Raw genomic sequence first — 20,094 nt, 5'->3', positions numbered from 1 at the left:
TCTTTTTGAAAGATTCATTTACCAGGTTAGCAGGAGATACCCACTCCAAGGTCACTCATCTGAGGTTTTGTAGATGAAGAAACTACCTAAGTTTAGTAAATGGTAGAGCTGGGATTTGAACCCAGGTTGTGGGGCTACCAGAATCTAGGCATTTATGCGATATTGTTATACTATTTGGGGGAGATCCAAGGGAATGCTCCCCAAAGACCCCCACATCACCTCTCCAGATTCAGACAGAAAGAGGTCATGCTTCAAACCATTCTCATGGGTTGGGCAGGCTTCCTGGACTCCTCAGAGTGGGAGGGTCCTGCCTGTCTGGAAAGAGTAGGGGCATTTGACTACCGGCATCTGACTCTCTTCTAGGAGGAATAAAGGAAGGAAGGGGAATCCATGGTGGGACTTATGCTGTTGACTGTTCCATTCATGGCAAGCAGGAGCTGATAGAAACTTTTATTTCTCCAAGTAGCTCACAGCTGGACTGGCAGACAGACAGAATAACCGTTTGGTTAACTGTATAACCATTTGGTTGACTACATAATTTGTGGGCCAACAGGGAGCGGGGCAGTTTGAGGAACTGACAGTGTGGTTTCCCTATGCTGCGCGGTACTGAATATCTAACTGAATTACAGCCTGCTTTGGACTGGCTGGGGCTGGTGGTCCAACCGTGTAGAGGACAGGAAGTTTCCTGAGGTACTGACACAGCTGGCTGACTGCTGACCCATGGTGTTGTTGCCCACCTGGGTGGTGGGACGCCAGGAATGGGTGACTACTGCTGGGAATCACACCCCGCCCAAGGGCGTGTCTGGATGTTACGCTGCCTGGCAATATGTAAAGGAAGGCTACCCTGAGGGGATTTCAGGCTGACCGATGGACAGGTCTGTGGCTGTCTGATAGGCACCCTGGTGACTGACTATCCGCCCTGACCAAATCACAGCACGCTTGACAGAACAAGTACTCAGTCGGTGAGAATGGCTACGTGACTGATAGGGTTAGGGTTAGGGGCATACTGAACGAGTCACAGGCTGGCTGACCAACAGAAAGATCAGCGTAGCTGCCTGACTTGATGGCTGTTTGAGGTTAGAATCACAACTGCCCGGATGGGTCAGAGGATACTGACTGTCCAATGGAGGGCATGCCTCCCTGAGAAAGGACAGACTGCTGACCCACTGACAGGTGGCGTGGAGGCTTAATGTTACCTTTAGTTGCTGTGACTATTTTCTCTTAGGGAGTCACGGCCTGATCATAGCGGGAACGAGGGGAGAATGACAGTCAGGGACAACTAACAGTGGATAGTGTGACTGCCTGTCAGAGCTACAAGAGATGCCGACAATGCCAGCCAGCCTGGTCAGACCTAATCGCATGGCTGGTGGTTAGGGCTGCCTGAGCCTGGTGCGAGATAACTTCCCCAGGGGCATTCAGAGCAGATGCCAGGCAAGGATAGACGGAGAGACTGATGCTTGAGTGACTGCCAGTGTGAAGAAGACACAATCTCAGGCAATGACAGCGTGGCTGACCAGCAGTGTAGCTGTTAGTAAGCACTGTATGTCGGCCTCAAAGGACTTGCCGCTGGCCCGAGAGCACGGATGGCTGTTGCTGGTGACTGACGGTATGAAAGGGGGCGGGGTCTGACTAGACAGTTGTGGTGACTGACCCATTGTGTGATTTGAGTCGGGGCTGATTTGAGACTGAGTAGCAGTCTGGGGCCATAGTTCACCCGGGAGGAGAGTCACGGCCTGCTCGGGGTTAAAGTGTGGTGACGGGCTGCTTGAGGTGATAATGGGGCTCTGACAGAACAGAGGTTCCCCCCCCACGTCTGGCTGACTGACAACGGGATTGGCTGACAGTGTGACAGACAGGCTGGTGGACAGTCAGGGCCTCCAGCAACCTCCGCCGCCGCCACCGCCCAGACGCACGCTGGGAAAACGCCGGCGAGCACCCGCCTTCGAGACCGAGCAGAGTGGCGGGAGGGGTCCGGTCACGGCTTGCCGGTTGGTCCGCGGGGGCCCTGCTCGCGGTACGGCACGGCCAATAGGCTGCGCGTTCTCGGCCACGCCCGCGCGAGCTCTCTTCTCGCGAGGCCGGTTAGGCCCGAATGTCGTTAGCCGTGGGGAAAGATGGCGGAAAATTTAAAAGGTGAAGCAGTGGTGGCAGCGGCGCGGGCCCGGTGGCCGGACCGGGTGGGCTGGAGGGGTCGCGTCGCCGGCTCGGGGCCCTGGCGTCCGAAGCCACGGATCTGAAAGCCCGGCGCCGAAAGGCTGGGGCTCTGGGAGCGCGGGCCTGGCGCGCGCGGGGCTGGGCGGGGCTGAGGGGAGGGGGCGCGTGCTTCGGAAGGCGGTGGGCGCGGGACGAAGTGGGGACTCGGGAAGGGGGCGCGCGCCTCCCATCGCCACCGGACGGCGCGCGCACGCGCGGGGGCTTGTAGGGGAGGCCGCGCCCGCGCGCGGGAAAATCAGCCTTCGGTGACCGTTACCGGCTTGGTGTCCACGCGAGACGCCGGAAGGGGATGGACCTCTTTTTCAGAGTGGGGGGACAGGGGAATCTTGGGGGAGAGAGTATTTCCTCTCAGCCTGATGGGGGAAGGGTCTATAATAGAGAGGACTCCCCCAGGAAGATGGGCAGGGGGCTTCCCGAATGGGAGAGCTGGACTCCCTCGTGTGCAGGGAAAAAGGGGTGACTTTCTCAGTATGTTGGGGGGTGGGCTCCTCTGGGTGAGGAAAGCTGCGGGAATAATGGGTTCCATAAGTGTGAGGAGGACCTCTGCGGGGTAGGAGAGTCCACCTGTGGTCAGTGGGGCACCAGCAGCTGGAGATGCGAGCTGCGACCACTTTAGTGGGGTTTCAAATGCAAGTTAAGGGGTTTGAAAGGGAGAGACGTCACAGAGAGAGGAAAGCGTGGGCACAGGCCGAATCTCCACTAGGCCTGCCTCAGTGTGTGGGGGGGAGTGCACACGAAATAATGTTGCAAAGCTCTTGTACATTTTTAGATTGACATCTAGAGCATTTCGTCATGAGTTTAAATGTTTGATTTTTGTAATGGGAGGTAGAAAATACAGGATGAGGACTGACTACGTTTGGAATAAGTGTTCTGTGAAATAATCTGATAAAATGGCTTCTAAAGCACATTAAGAATGTGCCTTGAGTCTTTGAATCAGAAGGCTTTAAACAAAAAATCTGTCTTGAAAATTTTTGGTAGCCCCAGAAATATTCCAGGTATAATTAAAAGCATTATTGTCTCTAACCTATTACTGTTTTGCCTGTTTCTGAATTCCTTTGGGCAAGCTTTACCCTTCACAGAAATGTGGATGAGACAGAGAAAGTCAAAATGCAATGTGAAAAAATATACCGTGTGGGTTTAAGACACCCCGACTAATCTTTAAGGAGGCTTCCTGTAATCTAATACCACTCTACAATCTCTTATTCATAATTCTGAAATCTAAAAAGCATTGAAAACTAAAGTTTGGCACCATTCAGTGGAAAAACTATAGACTGTAAGGAGGAACTGTTCAGTGCGGCTATCTTGCATCTTTATTTCTCCTATTTAATGTGAAAATTCAGACTCTTGCTTCAGAATTATTAAAGTGCTCGATTATGGCTTGAAGGCCCTGACCACACTGACAGTGTTAGGTAATATATGGGAAATACCTGAACTACACTTGTAAAAAACAACAACAACAACAACAAACAATTTCAAAACACATCTGGCCTCGGGGATTTCAGATCAAGGATTGTGGACTAGTCTTTCCCGTAGGTTTGGTGCCCTGGAGGTTTTAACCCCATCCCATCTAGGCCCTTGGGGCACTACACCCTACTGAGCGGGTGGAGAGGTGGTTCTTTTGCAAAGTGTGGAGGAGGAGGATTAGGTCCTGAACGCTAGGCAGGTTTTCAGGCAGGTTTAGGAATGGAATAGAGGGAGCTGGAAGCTCTGGGAATTCCTTTAGGACAATCCATGCAGCAGGTCCTACCTTGAGGTCTGCCGCCAGGAGTAGCTTTGGACAGTGAGCCTTGCAGTTGAAGGCAGTGACACATTTTTGTAGTATAAAGGTCTAAGTATTGGGAAGGCCTGTGGATTAAATTTCACTGACTCTGAGGCAGTCCTTTGGAAGTGCCAGGAAGGATTTGGGGTACCCTTTGATCCCTGGGCTCGCCAGGATGCCCAGTAATTGTTCTTCTGGCCCCCTTATTTTAGGCTGTAGTGTGTGTTGCAAGTCTTCTTGGAATCAGCTACAGGACCTGTGCCGTTTGGCCAAGCTTTCCTGCCCTGCTCTCGGCATCTCCAAGAGGAATTTCTATGACTTTGAAGTCGAGTACCTGTGCGATTACAAGAAGATCCGCGTGAGTCTGGGGTGACCATGGCTGGGGCTGGGGGTGTCTCAAGGAAGCTGGCTTCCTGCCCCCTTACCCCCCACTGCCTGCATCTGTTTCCGAAGGGAATTTTCTCTATCTATCTTAGTTTCCGGTGTATAAAACAACATAGTGATTAGACATTTACACCCCTTATAAAGTGATAACCCCAACAATCTACTACCCATCTTGACACTGTACATAGCTATTACAATACCGTTGACTATATTCCCTATGCTGTACTTTATATCCTGGGACTATACATATGTATATATTTTTATTTATAGTTGACATTCAATATTGTTTTATATTAGTTTCAAGTGTACAATGCAGTGGTTAGGCATTTATATAATTTATGAAGTGATCCCTCTGCTAAGTCTAGTACCCTTTTCTTCTCTGATCTTAAAAAAATAGGATTAATAGGCTCTCTTCTCATCCTCATCTTACTGGTGGGGAAACTAAGTGGCTTTCTGAGGGAGGCAGGAGCCAGGATGAATCCCCAAATAAGTGTCTCCTCCTACCTCCCTAAGAATACAAACCAACTGCAAAGATTGATTGAGCTGCTGAGCTGAGGAGTGGAGATGAGGCTAGCTAACGTTTCTTGAGCACTTTCAGAGTGCCAGGCACTTCCCCTCAGAAACTCATTTAATTTCCCCAGCAACACTGAAATGGGAACTGTTATCGTGGCCAGAAGGGGTAATGGCAAGATAGTTAAGAGAACAGACTGGAGCCAGCAGGCGTGGGTTCAAATCCTGGCCGTGTAGCCCCAGTATTCTTGCCTAAATTCTCTGTACTTCATTTTCCTCATCTGTAAATGGGGATGCTCAGTAGTATCTACCTCATATAGAATTGTGAGGATTAAATTAGTTAATACTTGTAAGTTGCTTAGAACAGTATGTGCTACATAATGAATGTTAGAAAAATGTTAACTTTTTTTTTCGTTATTTACAGATGAGGAAACTAAGGCCCAGCAAAGTTAAATAACTTGCCCAAGGCCACACAGTTCGGGAGTGGCAGGTTCAGAACTTGTAACTAGTTACTGTGTAGTTACTAGCTAGAATCTGTGTAGTCAAACTATTCTATAGCTGCCTCTCAGGAAGAAAAGGGCCCACTGGCTGCTTTGTAGAGAACAGACTATAGGGACAAGGGTGGAAGCAGGGGTACCAGTAAGGAGGCGACTGCCAAAGTCCAGGCCAGCGATGACAATGGTTGGAAGTGGTCCGATTCTGCATGGAGTCTGAAGGTGGGGCTGACAGGATTTGCTGAGGGTAGATAAGTGGGGAGTGAGAAAAAGGAATCAAGAATGACTCCAAGGCCTGAGGCCTGAACAGTGAGAAAGGAGGAGCTGATGATGGGGAAAACAGCAGGGAGTAGTTTGGGAGATTAAATGAAAAGTTGTCATTTAGACGGTAAGGAGAGCAGGATTTGAACCTAGCGATCCTGACTTTATTACGTGCTTTTTACCCACTGCATGAAGTCATTCCAGGCAAGGGTGGGGAGTGGTTTGGGTGTCACCCACTGGCTTTGGGATGGCCCGAGGGTCTCGCCACTTATGGTGCCCCCACCATCCTGCCTCCACCAACAGGAACAGGAGTATTACCTGGTAAAATGGCGTGGCTACCCAGAGTCAGAGAGCACCTGGGAGCCACGGCAGAACCTCAAGTGTGTGCGCATTCTCAAGCAGTTCCACAAGGACTTAGAACGAGAGCTGCTCCGGCGGCACCACCGGTCAAAGCCACCCCGACACCTGGACCCAAGCTTGGCCAACTACCTGGTGCAAAAGGCCAAGCAGAGGCGGGCGCTCCGGCGCTGGGAGCAGGAGCTCAATGCCAAGCGCAACCATCTGGGACGCATCACCGTGGAGAACGAGGTGGACCTGGATGGCCCCCCGCGGGCCTTTGTGTACATCAACGAGTACCGTGTTGGGGAGGGCATCACCCTCAACCAGGTGGCCGTGGGCTGCGAGTGCCAGGACTGTCTGTGGGCACCTGTGGGAGGCTGCTGCCCTGGGGCCTCACTGCATAAGTTTGCCTACAATGACCAGGGCCAGGTGCGGCTGCGAGCCGGGCTGCCCATCTACGAGTGCAACTCCCGCTGCAGCTGCGGGTACGAATGCCCCAACCGCGTGGTGCAGAAGGGCATCCGCTACGACCTCTGCATCTTCCGCACGGATGACGGGCGTGGCTGGGGCGTCCGCACGCTCGAGAAGATCCGCAAGAACAGCTTCGTCATGGAGTACGTGGGAGAGGTAGGGAGACGGGGCCGTGTGTTCCCCCGTGTGTGTGCCCGGCTCTCCTCACGGTGTGCCTGCAGCTTCCCCGCCATCGCCGGGGGAGGGTGTTGGGGGGTGTTGAACACAAGTGCCGGGGATGCCCTGGCAGGGCAGCAGGTTCCAAGCTGGGAGTTAAGTGCACGTGGAAACACTTCTGGACTGGGTTGACTTCATGAGGATACCTAGCAAAGAGGAGAGGGGGAACGGAAATCCAGGCAGCGTTCCTTTTCGGGGGCAGTGTGGTCTGCACAGGGTTTTGTCACCTGAAAAGGCACTTCCTCTTCTCCTTTTACAATGGTCCAGATTATTGCCGAGCAGTGTCTGCCTGGAAGGAGCACCTTTTACTAATCTGCACAAAGGAATAGTCTGGGGTAGGACACAAGCATGCCTTGCGGAGGTTGGCTGCTCCTCCTCAGACTTGCGGACACGGGGGAAAGGCCAGCTGTTGGAGGCAGTCTAGCTGCTGTACCTCACAAGCCGCAAACCTTAGTGGCTTTCACATGACAAGTCTGTCTGTTCCTGTCACAGCCCGCCACGGGCGTTTGAGCGCTGTCCTTCCACACGGCCACCCAGGCTGTCCCTCCTGTGCCTTTGCCACGCCTGGGAGCCTCGGAACTGCCTCTGCTCCTCAGCTTGGCCTGGCGCGTGGGCCGAGAGTGGGGGAGAAGGGCACATTTCTAATGGGCCAGGCCTGGACACAACGCACCTCACTTCTGCCCATAAGGCTGGAACCGAGTCAGTGGCCTTACCTCCGTGCAGGGGAGGCTGGGAAGTGAGATGTAGCCGTGTGCCCAGATGGAAAACAAACGGGGTTTGAGTGAATAACTAGCAAGTATCTGCAATGGCAAGCCTCACATGCTACGGTGGGAGGCAGTGGGCATTTGGGGTCGGGCAGTTCTTTGTTAGGCAGGCCCCTCTCATGTATTGGGGAACCTTTAACATTCCTGGACCACGTAAACCCATGAGTATGCCCTGTCATGGGGACAACCCAAAATTGCTCCATATTTCCACAGGTCTCTTAGGGGTTGCTATGGTTGGGAAGTGACAGAAATTGGCCTGGGGATGTCCACGCTGTAGTAATGACACTGATAGAGAGGCGAGACTCTTGCTCGGACGAACTCTAAAGTAGAGAGGGTTGTTTGGAGCCCCCTGGGGAAGAGACAGTCTAGAGGCAGAGCAGTCCACGCTGCAGAGGAGCCCAGCGGTCTGGATGAGGCCATGTCCATACCCCGGATACTCCTGGTGGTCTGGTGGAGGAAATGTCCACACGTCAAAGGACCTCACAGTCTGGAAGGAGGAGCACATGGCCCCATCTCAGCGGGGTCCTGACACTGCAAGGAGATGTGTCCACATCCCAGAGCGATCTCGAGGAGAGCAAGTTCTCCATTCTCCAGACGATCCTGCTGGTCTGGCTTAGGAAGTGTCCACATCCACACCACCCTGACTGTCAGGAGCAAGAAGTGTGTGTAGCCCAGAGAGATTGGACAGTCAAGGAGATCAGGGCTCTGACAGCCTGGAGGAATTGTCCACACGCTCAGTGTCCTGACCTCAGAGGGACACTGACAATGGAGAGGAGGTGTTAACATCCCGGAGGGATGTCCCCCGTCTGGAGGAGTGCATATGCGTACTCCAGAGCCCCTGACTGTCTGGAGGAGGAGGTGTCCCGACCCCACACGAGCCTGACAGTCCTAGAGGAAGTCCAGGGCAGGTAGAATCTCCAACCTCATTCTACTGTCCTGACGGGAGGGGAAGGAAGAGTGCAGCCCCAGGCACCCCAGAGTCCCCTGGGCTGAGAACCTTCCTGGCTGCTCTTCCCTAGTGTCCTTACTCCTATGCTGTGACCATTGGGATTTCCAGAGACCCCCTGGCTCCCTGTCTTCACTCTTCCCACTCTCCACATTCTCTCTGAGCTATTTCTTGGCCTGATGCCACATTCAGCAACTTCCAAACCCGCCTCCAACACCCTTAAACCTGTGGAGCCTCCTGATGGCAACAGAGGCCCCCAAACCCTGCCAGAGCCAACTCATCTTCCTGTATCCCCCATGAGCAGGCAGCACAGCAAAGTGGGCAGGAGGTGGAACCCGGGGCCTGGCCCCCCAAGCTTGAACCCCAATTCCACCACTCATCAGTAGTCACTTGACTTCCTGGTGTCTCAGTTTTCTAATCTGTGGAATGGGAATGACAATACCGTGTTTCCCCGAAAAGAAGACCTAGCCAGACAATTAGCTCTAATGCGTCTTTTGGAGCAAAAATTAATGTAAGACCAAGTCTTATTTTACTATAAGACTGGTTCTATAATATATAATATAATATAATATAGTAACTATAATGTAATGCAATGTAATATACTGGGCCTTATATTAAGTTTTGCTCCAAAAGACGCATTTATAGCTGATTGTCCAGCTAGGGCTTATTCTCGGGGAAACATGGTGGCACCCATCTCATACACTTGTTACAAGAACTAAATGAGTTGTGTGTGAAGCACTTAAACAGTGTTCAGTATACAGTAAGTCTTCAAGAAATGTTAGCCATTACATCCCAAAATTCAGAAAACAAGTTTTTGTAACCCATCTAGCTATAAAACCTAACTGGGCCTGATATGGACCCATTTATAGGCTTTTTTATCCCACTTGGTGTGAACGTTCATAAGTTTCATTGCAGAAATATTAATTACGTTATGCTGTCCCAAACCCTAGCTGGTGTTACATCATGGAGGGCACATGCCCCATCCCTGTTCCCAAGCTGTCGTTTCGCAGCCTGGACACTGTTCTCTGCTGCCTCCACCTCTGCATGGACAGCCCCGCCACCTAAGCCGTCCTTCCTCTCCTTTGCACCTTTGCACCTGCCCTCAAAACATCCCCACCCTCACCCAACAGAGAACAGTAGCCTGTTTTATCCATTCTAAACATGCATTTTCTTCGTATTTTAACAACTCTGAAGTGACGGTGAGTCTCCATTTGTTTAACTAAATGATGGTATATCATCATTTAGTGAGCAGCAGTTTTTCCTGTCTTGGGAAAGGGCAGATAAAATAAGGGAGCATCTTAGATTTCGACAAGATACAGGACTCAACCCTGCCTAACACTGCTTGGTGTCTGAACTAAAACCAAACCAGAAACACCTTTCATGTCCCTTATCTCGCTGAATCTTTTTTTTTTTAAGATTTTATTGGGGAACGGTGTGTGCTTCCAGGACTTTTCCAAGTCAAGTTGTTTTCCTTTCAATCTTAGTTGTGGAGGGCACAGCTCAACTCCAGGTCCAGTTGCGGTTGTTAGTTGCAGGGGGCACAGCCCACCATCCCTTGCGGCAGTTGAGGAATTGAACTGGCAACCTTGTGGTTGAGAGCCTGCGCTCCAACCAACTGAGCCATCTGGCCACCCGGGAGCTGAGCGGCAGCTCATTGACTTCATTCTAGTTGTGGAGGGCGCAGCTCGCTGGCCCATGTGGGAATCGAACCAGCAGCCCCGTTGCCCAAAATTCGTGCTCTAACCAACTGAGCCACCTGTGCCCGCCCTGGCTGACTCTTAACAGCCCATCAGGCTAGGATTGTTGGCATTGTCATCCCCATTCTACAGATGAGAAAATTGAGGCCCAGAGCGGTGTAGTAAAGTGCTCAGAGTCATTAAGCTAGTCAAGTGGGAAACAAAACAAAAACAACAAAAAAAAACAATTGTCTAAAACTAGTGCCCTACCAGACCTGGTGGAGTTTTGTTGTTTTCTGTTGTTTTTGGCTGAGGAAACAGGCACAGGGAGAGAACATTCAGGATCCCATATCCAGGAGGAGGCAGAGCAGCAAAGGGCCTTTGAATCTTCTGATTCCCACTCATGTCAGCGCCCTTTCCAAGCTGCCAACTCATAGCCCATGTTCTCCAGTCACTGGGGAGAGCTACTAGAGGGCGGGGGTGGGGGGGCATGGACTGATTTGCCCTCGCGTTCTCAGGGTGGCCCAGCGGCAGCGAGAAGGGATGGTTTGTGCCGGGAGGGCATGCGGTGCGACTCCCTCCTGGTGAGATGCAGAGCAGGCAGGGGCAGAACAGGCCAGAAGAGCAGACTGGGGAGCCTGGGGGCTGAAAGGAAGCAGTTGGGTCAGACTCTACCCAGTAGGCTCCTGAGCCCAGCGGGGGCTTTCCTTTGACCCCAGGGCTTCAGAGCAGCTGCAGCGGGTACAGAGAAGGGGCATCTGCTGGAGCTGAGCCACAGGAGGCATGCGTTCTCCAGGAGGTGGAGAGAAGCTGGCCTTGACCTTCCTTCTCCTCAGAACGCTGCTGTCCCTTACGAGAGTCCCCACTCTTCAGCCCAGTGTCAAAGCCCTTTTATGATCTGCAGCTTGCGTTAGAGGTGTCTCGTTTCCATTACCTCCCAAACTAAGCACTGGGGGTGCCTGAGTCCCTCTCTGTCACTAGACTGACCTGTGAGGGACAGGACTCAGCTTGGTCCCTGTGACTCACCTACTAAAGTGACCCCCGAGGGCCAGGGCCAATTTTGGTTCCCGCAGATGCTGATTCTTGAGTGCTGGGACCAGACACAGGGTAAGCCTCATCAAAAGTCACTGAATGAATGAGTGAACGAGTAACCATTTGGGGTGTAAGGGAGCCAGGTTCCTGAGGGAAGAGCTGGAGTGTGGGTCAGTGAGCAGAGCGACCCGAGGGATACATCTTGGTCTTCTAAAGGTGTTGTCGATCAGTATCCAGCAGGGAGCAGAGGCTGCAGGTGACAGTCTAAGAGGCAGGCAGGAGACAGGACTCTAGCGTGGCTATTCTGACCGGCACAGATGGAGGTTGGTCAAGACGGAAGAGGACAGATTTAAAAGTAGAAAGAGCGTGGCCACGGGCTGGAATGAGGGTGAAAAAGGAAGGTGGCCAGTGGGGCGGACCCAGTGTCTGGCAGGGGGCTGGTGATGGGCCGTGGGTGTGCAGTGAAGGGAGAGGGCCAAAAGCAGGGGTAAGGGAGGGGCGAGTGTCCGAGGTGCCCGCAGGACCACAGCTGCACAGAGCACAGGTCGCTGGGCGCAGCAGAATACAAGCATTTCTTGGGAGTCTGTCGTGTGCATGTGTCTGAGGGGCAGGCAGGAACCCGGGAGTGGAGAATGAGCCACGCCTGGTCTGGAGGGACCCCAGGCTGAGGAGTGGGCAGTCTTGGGTACCCTGGGACCCTCACCCAGATACAGGCACGCTCGCTATACTTGGGGGTTACCAGAAGGCTGTGGTTGGCCGCAGGGGGTCTGAGGGGGTCCATGAGCTATGGAGAAGAGAGACAGGACAGGCTGCGGTGACATGCGGAGAGGAGCGACAGCATTTGGGGGGCAAGGACAGGTCAGGGCTGGGATGGCGGAGCGGCCGCGCGCTGACTAGGACAGCAGTGATGCCTCCTGCTGTGTTCAATACCAGTTGTTGGCACCGTGCAGACTCAGGGCTGACGGAGGGGTTCTCACCCGAGCTCCTCTCTCCTCTGTCATCCTCCTTCTGCCTTGTTGGCCTTCGCCTCTTGCTTGCAGCCTGAGACTCGAAGGGGTCTTGGTCTTGTCTCCGACCTGGGTCTTTCATGTTAAGCTTCTGTCTGTGTTTCTCACTTTCTGCCTGTGGCCTCCTGCCTGAGCCTCTGCCCCCGTCATTCTCCCTTTCCCTGCCGGCCCAGGGCCCTTCCTTCGCAGTTTCCATGTCCTGCCCCCTGCTGTGTGCATGGCCTGCAGGCCCTCCTCTCGCGCTGGGTGCTGCAGGGCCTCAGGCCCGCCTGCCCCCCATCAGCAGCCTCATTCTTCCCCACTCTCCTCTCTGGGTCTGGGTCTCGCCCTGGGTCTCTCACGATGGGGGGGGATCTGTGTCACTACTGGAGCTTGTGGCCTGTCTCCCCCCACTATTGGGAGACCCTCCAGACCATCCAGAGGCCCGAGGAGGGATGGGCGGTGGGCCGCCGAGGCCCGGCCCCGAGGAGGGCTGAGGGCCCGTGCCCATGCCTGCCTCCCTGCTCCCTCGCTCTTGTCCTGCTGGCTTTCCTGAGCCTTCCTGGCCAACCCCCTCCCCAGATCATTACCTCAGAGGAGGCAGAGCGTCGGGGTCAGATCTACGACCGCCAGGGCGCCACATACCTCTTCGACCTGGACTACGTGGAGGACGTGTACACCGTGGATGCCGCCTATTACGGCAACATCTCCCACTTCGTCAACCACAGTGTGGGTACCCCGCAGGCGGGCGGGGGGCGGGAGGCGCAGGCTGGGCCCCTCCTCACCCTCCTGCTGTTCTTTTTGTCCCAGTGTGACCCCAACCTGCAGGTGTACAACGTCTTCATAGACAACCTTGATGAGCGGCTTCCCCGCATCGCTTTCTTTGCCACAAGAACCATCCGGGCAGGCGAGGAGCTCACATTTGATTACAATATGCAAGGTGGGGGGGGCAAGGGACCGGGGGCAGGGGCACAGAGTGACATGGGACAGGAGGACCCTTCCCCGAGGAACTTTAGGATGCTCTTTTTGACTCCCAGTTCCCATTTCGACTCCTGGAACCCTGCCCGCCCCTTGGGGGGGTCCCTTCATTCCCAACCCCTGGACCCCAACCTGAGACACTCGTACCAACTTCTCCTAAGATTCCTGGGGGAGGATATTTGGCTCGAGAGTGAAGACACTTCTCCTGACTCCAGTCTTGTCTGAATTTCCCCAGTCCCCCCATGCTCCCCGCTCCTAACCCTCTTTGGCCTTCCTCATTCCAAGCCTCTGGACACCCTGTGGCCTCCAAGCAGTCCCCTACTTGACAAACTAGGCACCTCTGAGACCCTCAAGGGGGGGTCTTTGGCAGGAGAGTTCAGATGCCCTTCTGGATGCCCAGGTGACCCGTCTTTCCTGGACCTCTGCCTGGCAGCCTCGTTCTCCCGAGCCCCCACTCCCCCCACAACCCCTGGCCATCTTCCTAACACTTGAGCACCCTCTGGTACTGAGCCCTGGCCCCAGCCCCAGGCCACCAACTCCACGACCCCCTCCTGACCCACATCCCAGACCTGCCCCCAGCCCCCAAGTTCCCTGGGTCTCATGGTAACGGGGCAGCGGGACACTGCACCTAGGCCTTCTAACAAGTCCCCTCCCCCCTCCCGCCCTCCCTGGCTGTGACTCCACAGTGGACCCCGTGGACATGGAGAGCACCCGCATGGACTCCAACTTTGGCCTGGCCGGGCTCCCCGGCTCCCCCAAGAAGCGGGTCCGTATTGAATGCAAGTGTGGGACTGAATCCTGCCGCAAATACCTCTTCTAGCCCTTCGAAGTCTGAAGCCAGACTGACGGTGGGGGCCTAAAGCCACCCATTCCACCCACCTACTACCCACTGCGCCCCTCCTGTTGAGGAACAACTGCCAGGGCCTCCTGCCTGCCTCCACCCACCCCCACCTGCCCCGGGCCAGGGGACTGTAGTGAGGACTCACTCCGGGAATCCCCGCTCCCTGTCAATTGTCAGCACCGGGACTTCTGCAGGTGGGATCCCTGGCCCGTGAAGGAGGTACAAGGGGCAAGCCCAACCCAGCCCCAGAATAGAAAAATACTTGGTTTTGCACCTGCTTAATCTGCCTGGAGCTTTTGGGGTCGGTCTGTTGTGGGCCCTCTCCCTACTGCCCCGAGAGTGGAGAATCCGCCAGAGGGCAGACTGACGTCAGAGCCCAGGCTGCCCAGCCCTCTTGGTTCCCCTGCCACAGAAACTTTGTGCTAAGGAAAGCAAGGGGCTCCCCGGGGCTAGGGACTGAGGCTGCTTCCTGCTCACGTTCACATGCCCGCTGCGCATCTGACAAGTAGACACCCACTGGAAGGGGTGTGGGCGCCCACGGGCCACTGACCAATGAAAGGAAGGCACTCCAGATCCCAGCCCTTAAGGTGGACTGGGATTGAGCTCTGCCTTTGGGGTGCACAGAAGGCGCCTAAGGCACCTCAGAGGGTCCTGGGAACCCTGGCCTGGGGTGCGGGCTGCTGGGACTGTTCAGAGCGGGAAGCACGACCAGCCATGCTGTAGATAGCACTTAGGACAAAGCTGTAGCGACGGGGAGTGGTGAGGCGCCAGGCGTGGGCTGGGCGGAGCGCCTGGTCTGCGCGGACTGTCTCAGGGAAGCCTCGAAAACTCTGGTGGTGGGTCCCAGAAAAGGGCCTGTGTGGCAGAAGGCCAAGTGCAGGCCAAGGATGGGCGGTGGGGCGGGCTTACCCATGAGGGAAGCCCTGCCGCCTGCCAGCTCCAGGCCCCCAGCCCTTGGTCTTCACCGTGGGTTCACTGGCCTCAAAAGTTCCCTGCCCACAGATGTACAGAAGGCGAAGGCTCTCATGGCTGCCTCGCCCCTTGCTTCCCCTGTGAGGTCTTCTCTAGGAAGCCTTCCCTGACTACCTGTGCCCACAGTGCCCCTATGTGAGACTGTGCCCTGCTACCAGATGCCAGATGTGTGGCTGTCTGTGTGTCTGTACCCCCTACCCCCTACCCCCAGATTTCACTTTCAGGCATGGACTGAATCTGAGTCTCTTGTAAATTCTGTGGCCCTACCCATCCTGGGGTGGGCACCAATAAAATGAATTGTGACTGAACAAACCAAAGTGTGGGCATTGAGACCTCGCGTAGAAGGGGGGTTGGGGGAATGAGGCTGGGAGCTGGGGTGCCCAGGGACGTGGTCCTCAAACTGTAGCCATTTGACTAGAATACCCCCCCACAGTGTACCACTTGCACTATCATCCACCAAAAAGCAAACGAAACCCATTGCTATCCAAATGGATAAACCATCATCATTTGCCATAAACAAACAAAAGTAACCTGAGAAGTAAATAGAGTGGAAATACAGAAATACACAGTTCTAGCTGGACCCTCCCCACTCTTAAATGCTTTGAACCCAAAGCCCGCCTACTCCATTCAAAGAGAAGTCTGCTTTTATTATATTTATGTTTTCTGCAAATATTTATTGAGCCCCTAGCCTGTGCCAGGGTAGAAAGTGGAAAACAAGGAGATGACGTTTCAAATATACCTGTTTTCATCATCCCTCAACCTGAATGTGAGTCTGCCTCTTCGGCCCTTTGTTTTTGCTCAGGGACCTCACATGCAGTGACACAGATGGCCAAAATTTCAAAGACCTGACCCAGGTGACAGAATCCTAAATAGCTCAGAGACCTCTACACCTGGGTCACCTAGGACGGAGGCTTCCAAACCACTCCTAGATCATATACCTCGGGTACCCCAGGTCCATCTAGGGTACATATTGTACAGCTCAGAGGTCTCTTACCTGGATACAGGCCCTGAGTAACCCAGGCTGCACTGAAACTAGGGGACCCAGACTCTGAAAGAGCTCCAAGACCTAAGTGCCGCCTCCTACACTGGGATTCAGACAGACCCCAAACACATCAGAGAACTTCCTGGGATAGAAATGAACAAACATCTCAAAGGCCTCACAACCAGGGAAACTGAGACCCCAATTATGTGGAGCCTTCATCCTGGGACAGATCTCCAAACAGCTGAGACATCTCACCCCAGACACAGACAGCCCAAACACAGATCCCTATGATTCTGAACTCTTGTACCCTGGACACCCCCCCAAATCGCTCAGAGACACCCTGGAAACTCGAGCACTAAACATCCCAGAGGTCTCACTCCCTAGAACGTGGTGCCACAAACTCACAGCCTCAAGTCTTGGCCACAGACCCCAAGGAGCTTCGAGATCTCATGGCCCAGAAACAGACCCTGTTCAGAGAATTCAGACCATGAGAAACATCTATGTATAGCTCAGAGACCTCACACTTTGACACAGACCCCGAAATGGTTCAGAGTAGGACATCCCAACGCTTCAGAGATCTTGCGTTTTATAACACACACCTGAAATTATGACTACAGCCCATCCCCCACCAATGCTCAGAGACTTCACAGCCAGGGATAGAGACCCACCAATTTCTCAGAGAAGTCACTGGGAGAAAGCTAGACAAACAAGTCAGAGACCTCACACCCTCTTTTCAGACCACCAGACAGCTCAGACCTCCCCCTGCACATGACACGCAAGAGCCCCCAAGTCCCACACGAACACAGGCCCTAAAGCAGCCCAGAGACCTCACGCTCTCATGTGCTGGACACAGATGTCCTAAAAATAGCTTATAGCCTTCAGACATTGAGATTTATCCGCAAACAGCTCAGAGGCCTCACTCTGATTCATCGAAGCGCTCAGAGACCTGAAAATCTGGACACCAGTCCTATACATAGTTTAGAGACTTCATACTCTGATACAGACCCAAACATCTCTGACATCACACATCCTAGACGCAGACTCCAAACAGCTTGGAAACTTCACAGCCGAGGCTCACGTCCCCAAACGCCTCAGCATCTTCACACTCTAAACACAGACCTCCAAATGATTCAGAAATATCACACCCGGGACCCAGACCTCAAAACCGTTCATGGAACTCACCCTTTGTACTCATACCCAGCAAGATTCCAGACGTCTGACACTCAGGGACACAGATCACCAAACGGCCTGGAAACCTCACATTCGGTGTCAAGTCTTCACAAACAGCAGAGACACCTGATAACCTAAACGAAGACCCACACAGCTAAGAGCCTCACGTCACGCACACGGGCTCTCAAACAGCTCAGAGAACTTTTCACCTGGGAGACAGACACAAAAACAGCTCAGAGACAGCACATCTGGCTACATATACCCACGTAGCTCACGTGCCTCGCCTTATGGGACAGACACCCTCAGAGAGTGCATTAACCTCACGACCTGGAAAGCAGACTCACAGGTTTTCCAGACACCTCACACATCAGACATACAATACCAAAATGCTCCAAGTTAGCGAGACCCCCCCCCCAAGTAGCCAAGAGACATCACAAACTGGTAACAGAACCCCAAATGACTGAGAGACCTCGAACCCTGGAAACAGACCCTCGCAGTTAGGGACCTCAACCCTAAGGGATGCAGGCACCAGAGAGCTCACACTCGGATGCACTTCAGAGGGCTGAAATAACAGAAAGATGTCGAACTTGGGAAACAGATCCTGAAACTGCTCTGAAAAATCACGCCCAAGGACAAAAGCCACAACATCATAGAAAACTCATTCCCTAGGACATGGGCTCAAAACTGTTTAGAGTGGTGACACGCTGAGCACAGACATTCAAACACATCGGTCCTCACACCTGAGAGACTTCTAAATAGTTCAGACACACCCTACCCTGCACAGCCCGCACCCAGACCACCACAGCACTGAGAGATTTCACACACTGAATGAAGACCTCCAGACAGCTCAGAAAACTCACTAACTGGCATGCATACGTGCACACACACACACCATTGAGAGCTCACAGACCATGACCCTGGAACAAAATGCCTAATGAGTCAGGTAGTTCACACCGTGGGACCGAGACCTCCCAAGAGAAAGAGACTTCACACCTGAAAATATATCCCAAACAGGTCAAGGAACTCTCAAACCAAGAGCTCAGGGACCACGTGTTCTAGGACAGTCACCCAAACAGCTCAGTGAACTCACCCTTGGAATGTAGGCCAGAAAAAGCTCAGAACCCTTGATTCCAAGATTCAGAAATTCTTCCGAGACTTAGGGTATAGATCCCAAAATATGATTCAGAGAATTAACATGCTGGATGCACAATAGCAAGTAATTCAGAGACCTCAAATTGCGGGACACGCACACCCAAACAAACCAGGGACCTTACATGCTGGACATACACTGACAAAGAGATCGGGGACCTCACAGCCAGGGACAGACACACAAACAGCTCAGAGAATTCAAATTCTAGGAAAGACACGCCCCAAAAGAATAGACCTCACATCCTGTGACATATGCACCGAAATATGAAAAAACCACACAAGCTGAGACATACAACCACAGATATTTCAGAGAAATAGCACCTCGGGACATGCGAGGTCTGACAAGTAAGTTCGCGAACTCATCCTAAAAAACAGGGCTCCATACCTCATTGCTGAAAATCACTACGGTCACCTTCGAAGTGCTCCCCTGGGGAAGCTATGCACTGACGCCAGCGCCTAGTCCACGCTTCAAAGCAATTTAGGAACTCTTTTTTCTGGAATGGCCATCAGAGCTGTCATCGTATTACCCTTGATGTCCTGAATGTCATCAAAATGTCTTCCTTTTAGTATTTCCTTTATCTCCGGGTAAAGAAAGAAGTCACAGGGGGCCAGATCAGGTGAGTAGAGAATAACTGTGTTCCAATACAGTTATTTGTTTACTGGCTAAAAACTCCCTCACGGACAGTGCCCTGTGAGCTGGTGCATTGTCGTGAGGCAAGGGCCATGAATTGTTGGTGAAAAGTTCAGATCGTCTAACTTTTCCACGCAGCCTTTCCAGCACTTCCAAATAGTAAACTTCATGAACTGTTTGTCTGGTTGGTACAAATTCATAAGGGATAATTCCTCTGATATCAAAAAAGGTTATTAACATTGTTGCAACAGGTTCATGAACTTGTCAGACCTCATATACCCACAAACAGACCACAGATCTCAATCCCTGTGACCTATGCATGTAAAAATTTCAGATACCTCACATGCCGAGACATACACCTACGAACAGATCAGAGCACTCACATCCTGGGAAATAAACCAAAGAATGGATCAGGGACCTTACATATTGAAATCTATACCCACAAAGAGACCAGAGACTCAAATCGTGGAACATAAACCCAAAACACCTCAGACACCTCACATGCTGGGACAAGGAAAGACAGGTCAAAACCTGGCCACCCGGGACACAGAGCCAGACAGATCCGAGACCGTACACTGTTGACAAACATATAAAAAACCAGACCATCACAGCCTGAGACATACAACTACAAGGGATCACACATCCGGATATACAGCCACAAACAAATCTGACATCTTGGGACACGGCCACCAAATCGATGAGAGACTTCACAGCCTTGGACATACACCCACAGACAGGAGAGCTTGCAAGCTGGAAATACATACAGAACGAGATGAAAGACCTCTCATCCCACGATATAAACCCCAAAAGAGGTCAGAGTACTCAGGTCTTAGCACAATACACCCACAATCACAACACAGACCTCATATCCTAAGACATCCGCAAAACAGCAGAGAGCGTACTCCATGGGACGTATGTATACCTGCAAAGGGATCAGATACTGCCCACCCTGCGATATACATAAAAAAGAAGACCAGAGAGATACACATTCTAGGAAATACACTTCAAAATCTTAGGAAGTACGTCTACAAAGTGATTAGAGACCTCAAACCCTGGGATATATAACCACAAACAGATCAAAGAACACATACCCTGGGACTTATATCCAAAAACAGTTGGGGGTTTCACATGCTGTAATAAACAGCAAGAAACAAATCAGAGACCTTAAACACTTGACAATACACATGAAGAGATCAGAGATATCACATCCTGGGACATACAGTGACAAAATGTTTACAGACCTCACATGCTGGGAAATAGGCACTGAAACAGATCAGGAACCTTACATCCTAGAACACACACCCTCAAATAGATCACAG

The 20,094-nt window shown here is 52.6% G+C and overlaps 1 protein-coding gene across 2 annotated transcripts; it reads left to right on the top strand.

Annotated features, from left to right (window-relative positions):
* Positions 1–1,906: 1,906 nt before the first annotated feature.
* Positions 1,907–15,149, top strand: SUV39H1 (SUV39H1 histone lysine methyltransferase; the record flags this gene model as incomplete). 2 transcript variants are annotated; one of them, XM_081043529.1, is made up of 6 exons in its annotated part: positions 1,907–2,133; positions 4,186–4,331; positions 5,926–6,588; positions 12,635–12,781; positions 12,863–12,992; positions 13,717–15,149. In XM_081043529.1, 6 exons carry the CDS (start codon positions 2,115–2,117, stop codon positions 13,848–13,850), a joined length of 1,239 nt encoding a protein of 412 aa, XP_080899655.1. In that variant the 3' UTR covers positions 13,851–15,149. The 2 variants fall into 2 exon arrangements, with proteins under 2 accessions (XP_080899655.1, XP_080899654.1); XM_081043528.1 differs by lacking the exon at positions 1,907–2,133 and having other exon boundaries at positions 4,149–4,331.
* Positions 15,150–20,094: the final 4,945 nt, after the last annotated feature.

This window comes from Rhinolophus hipposideros, assembly GCF_964194185.1.
Source record: "Rhinolophus hipposideros genome assembly, chromosome: X".
NCBI lineage: Eukaryota > Metazoa > Chordata > Mammalia > Chiroptera > Rhinolophidae > Rhinolophus > Rhinolophus hipposideros.
Note: the sequence above shows the minus strand (reverse complement) of the source record. Positions and strands in the feature narration are given on the sequence as shown.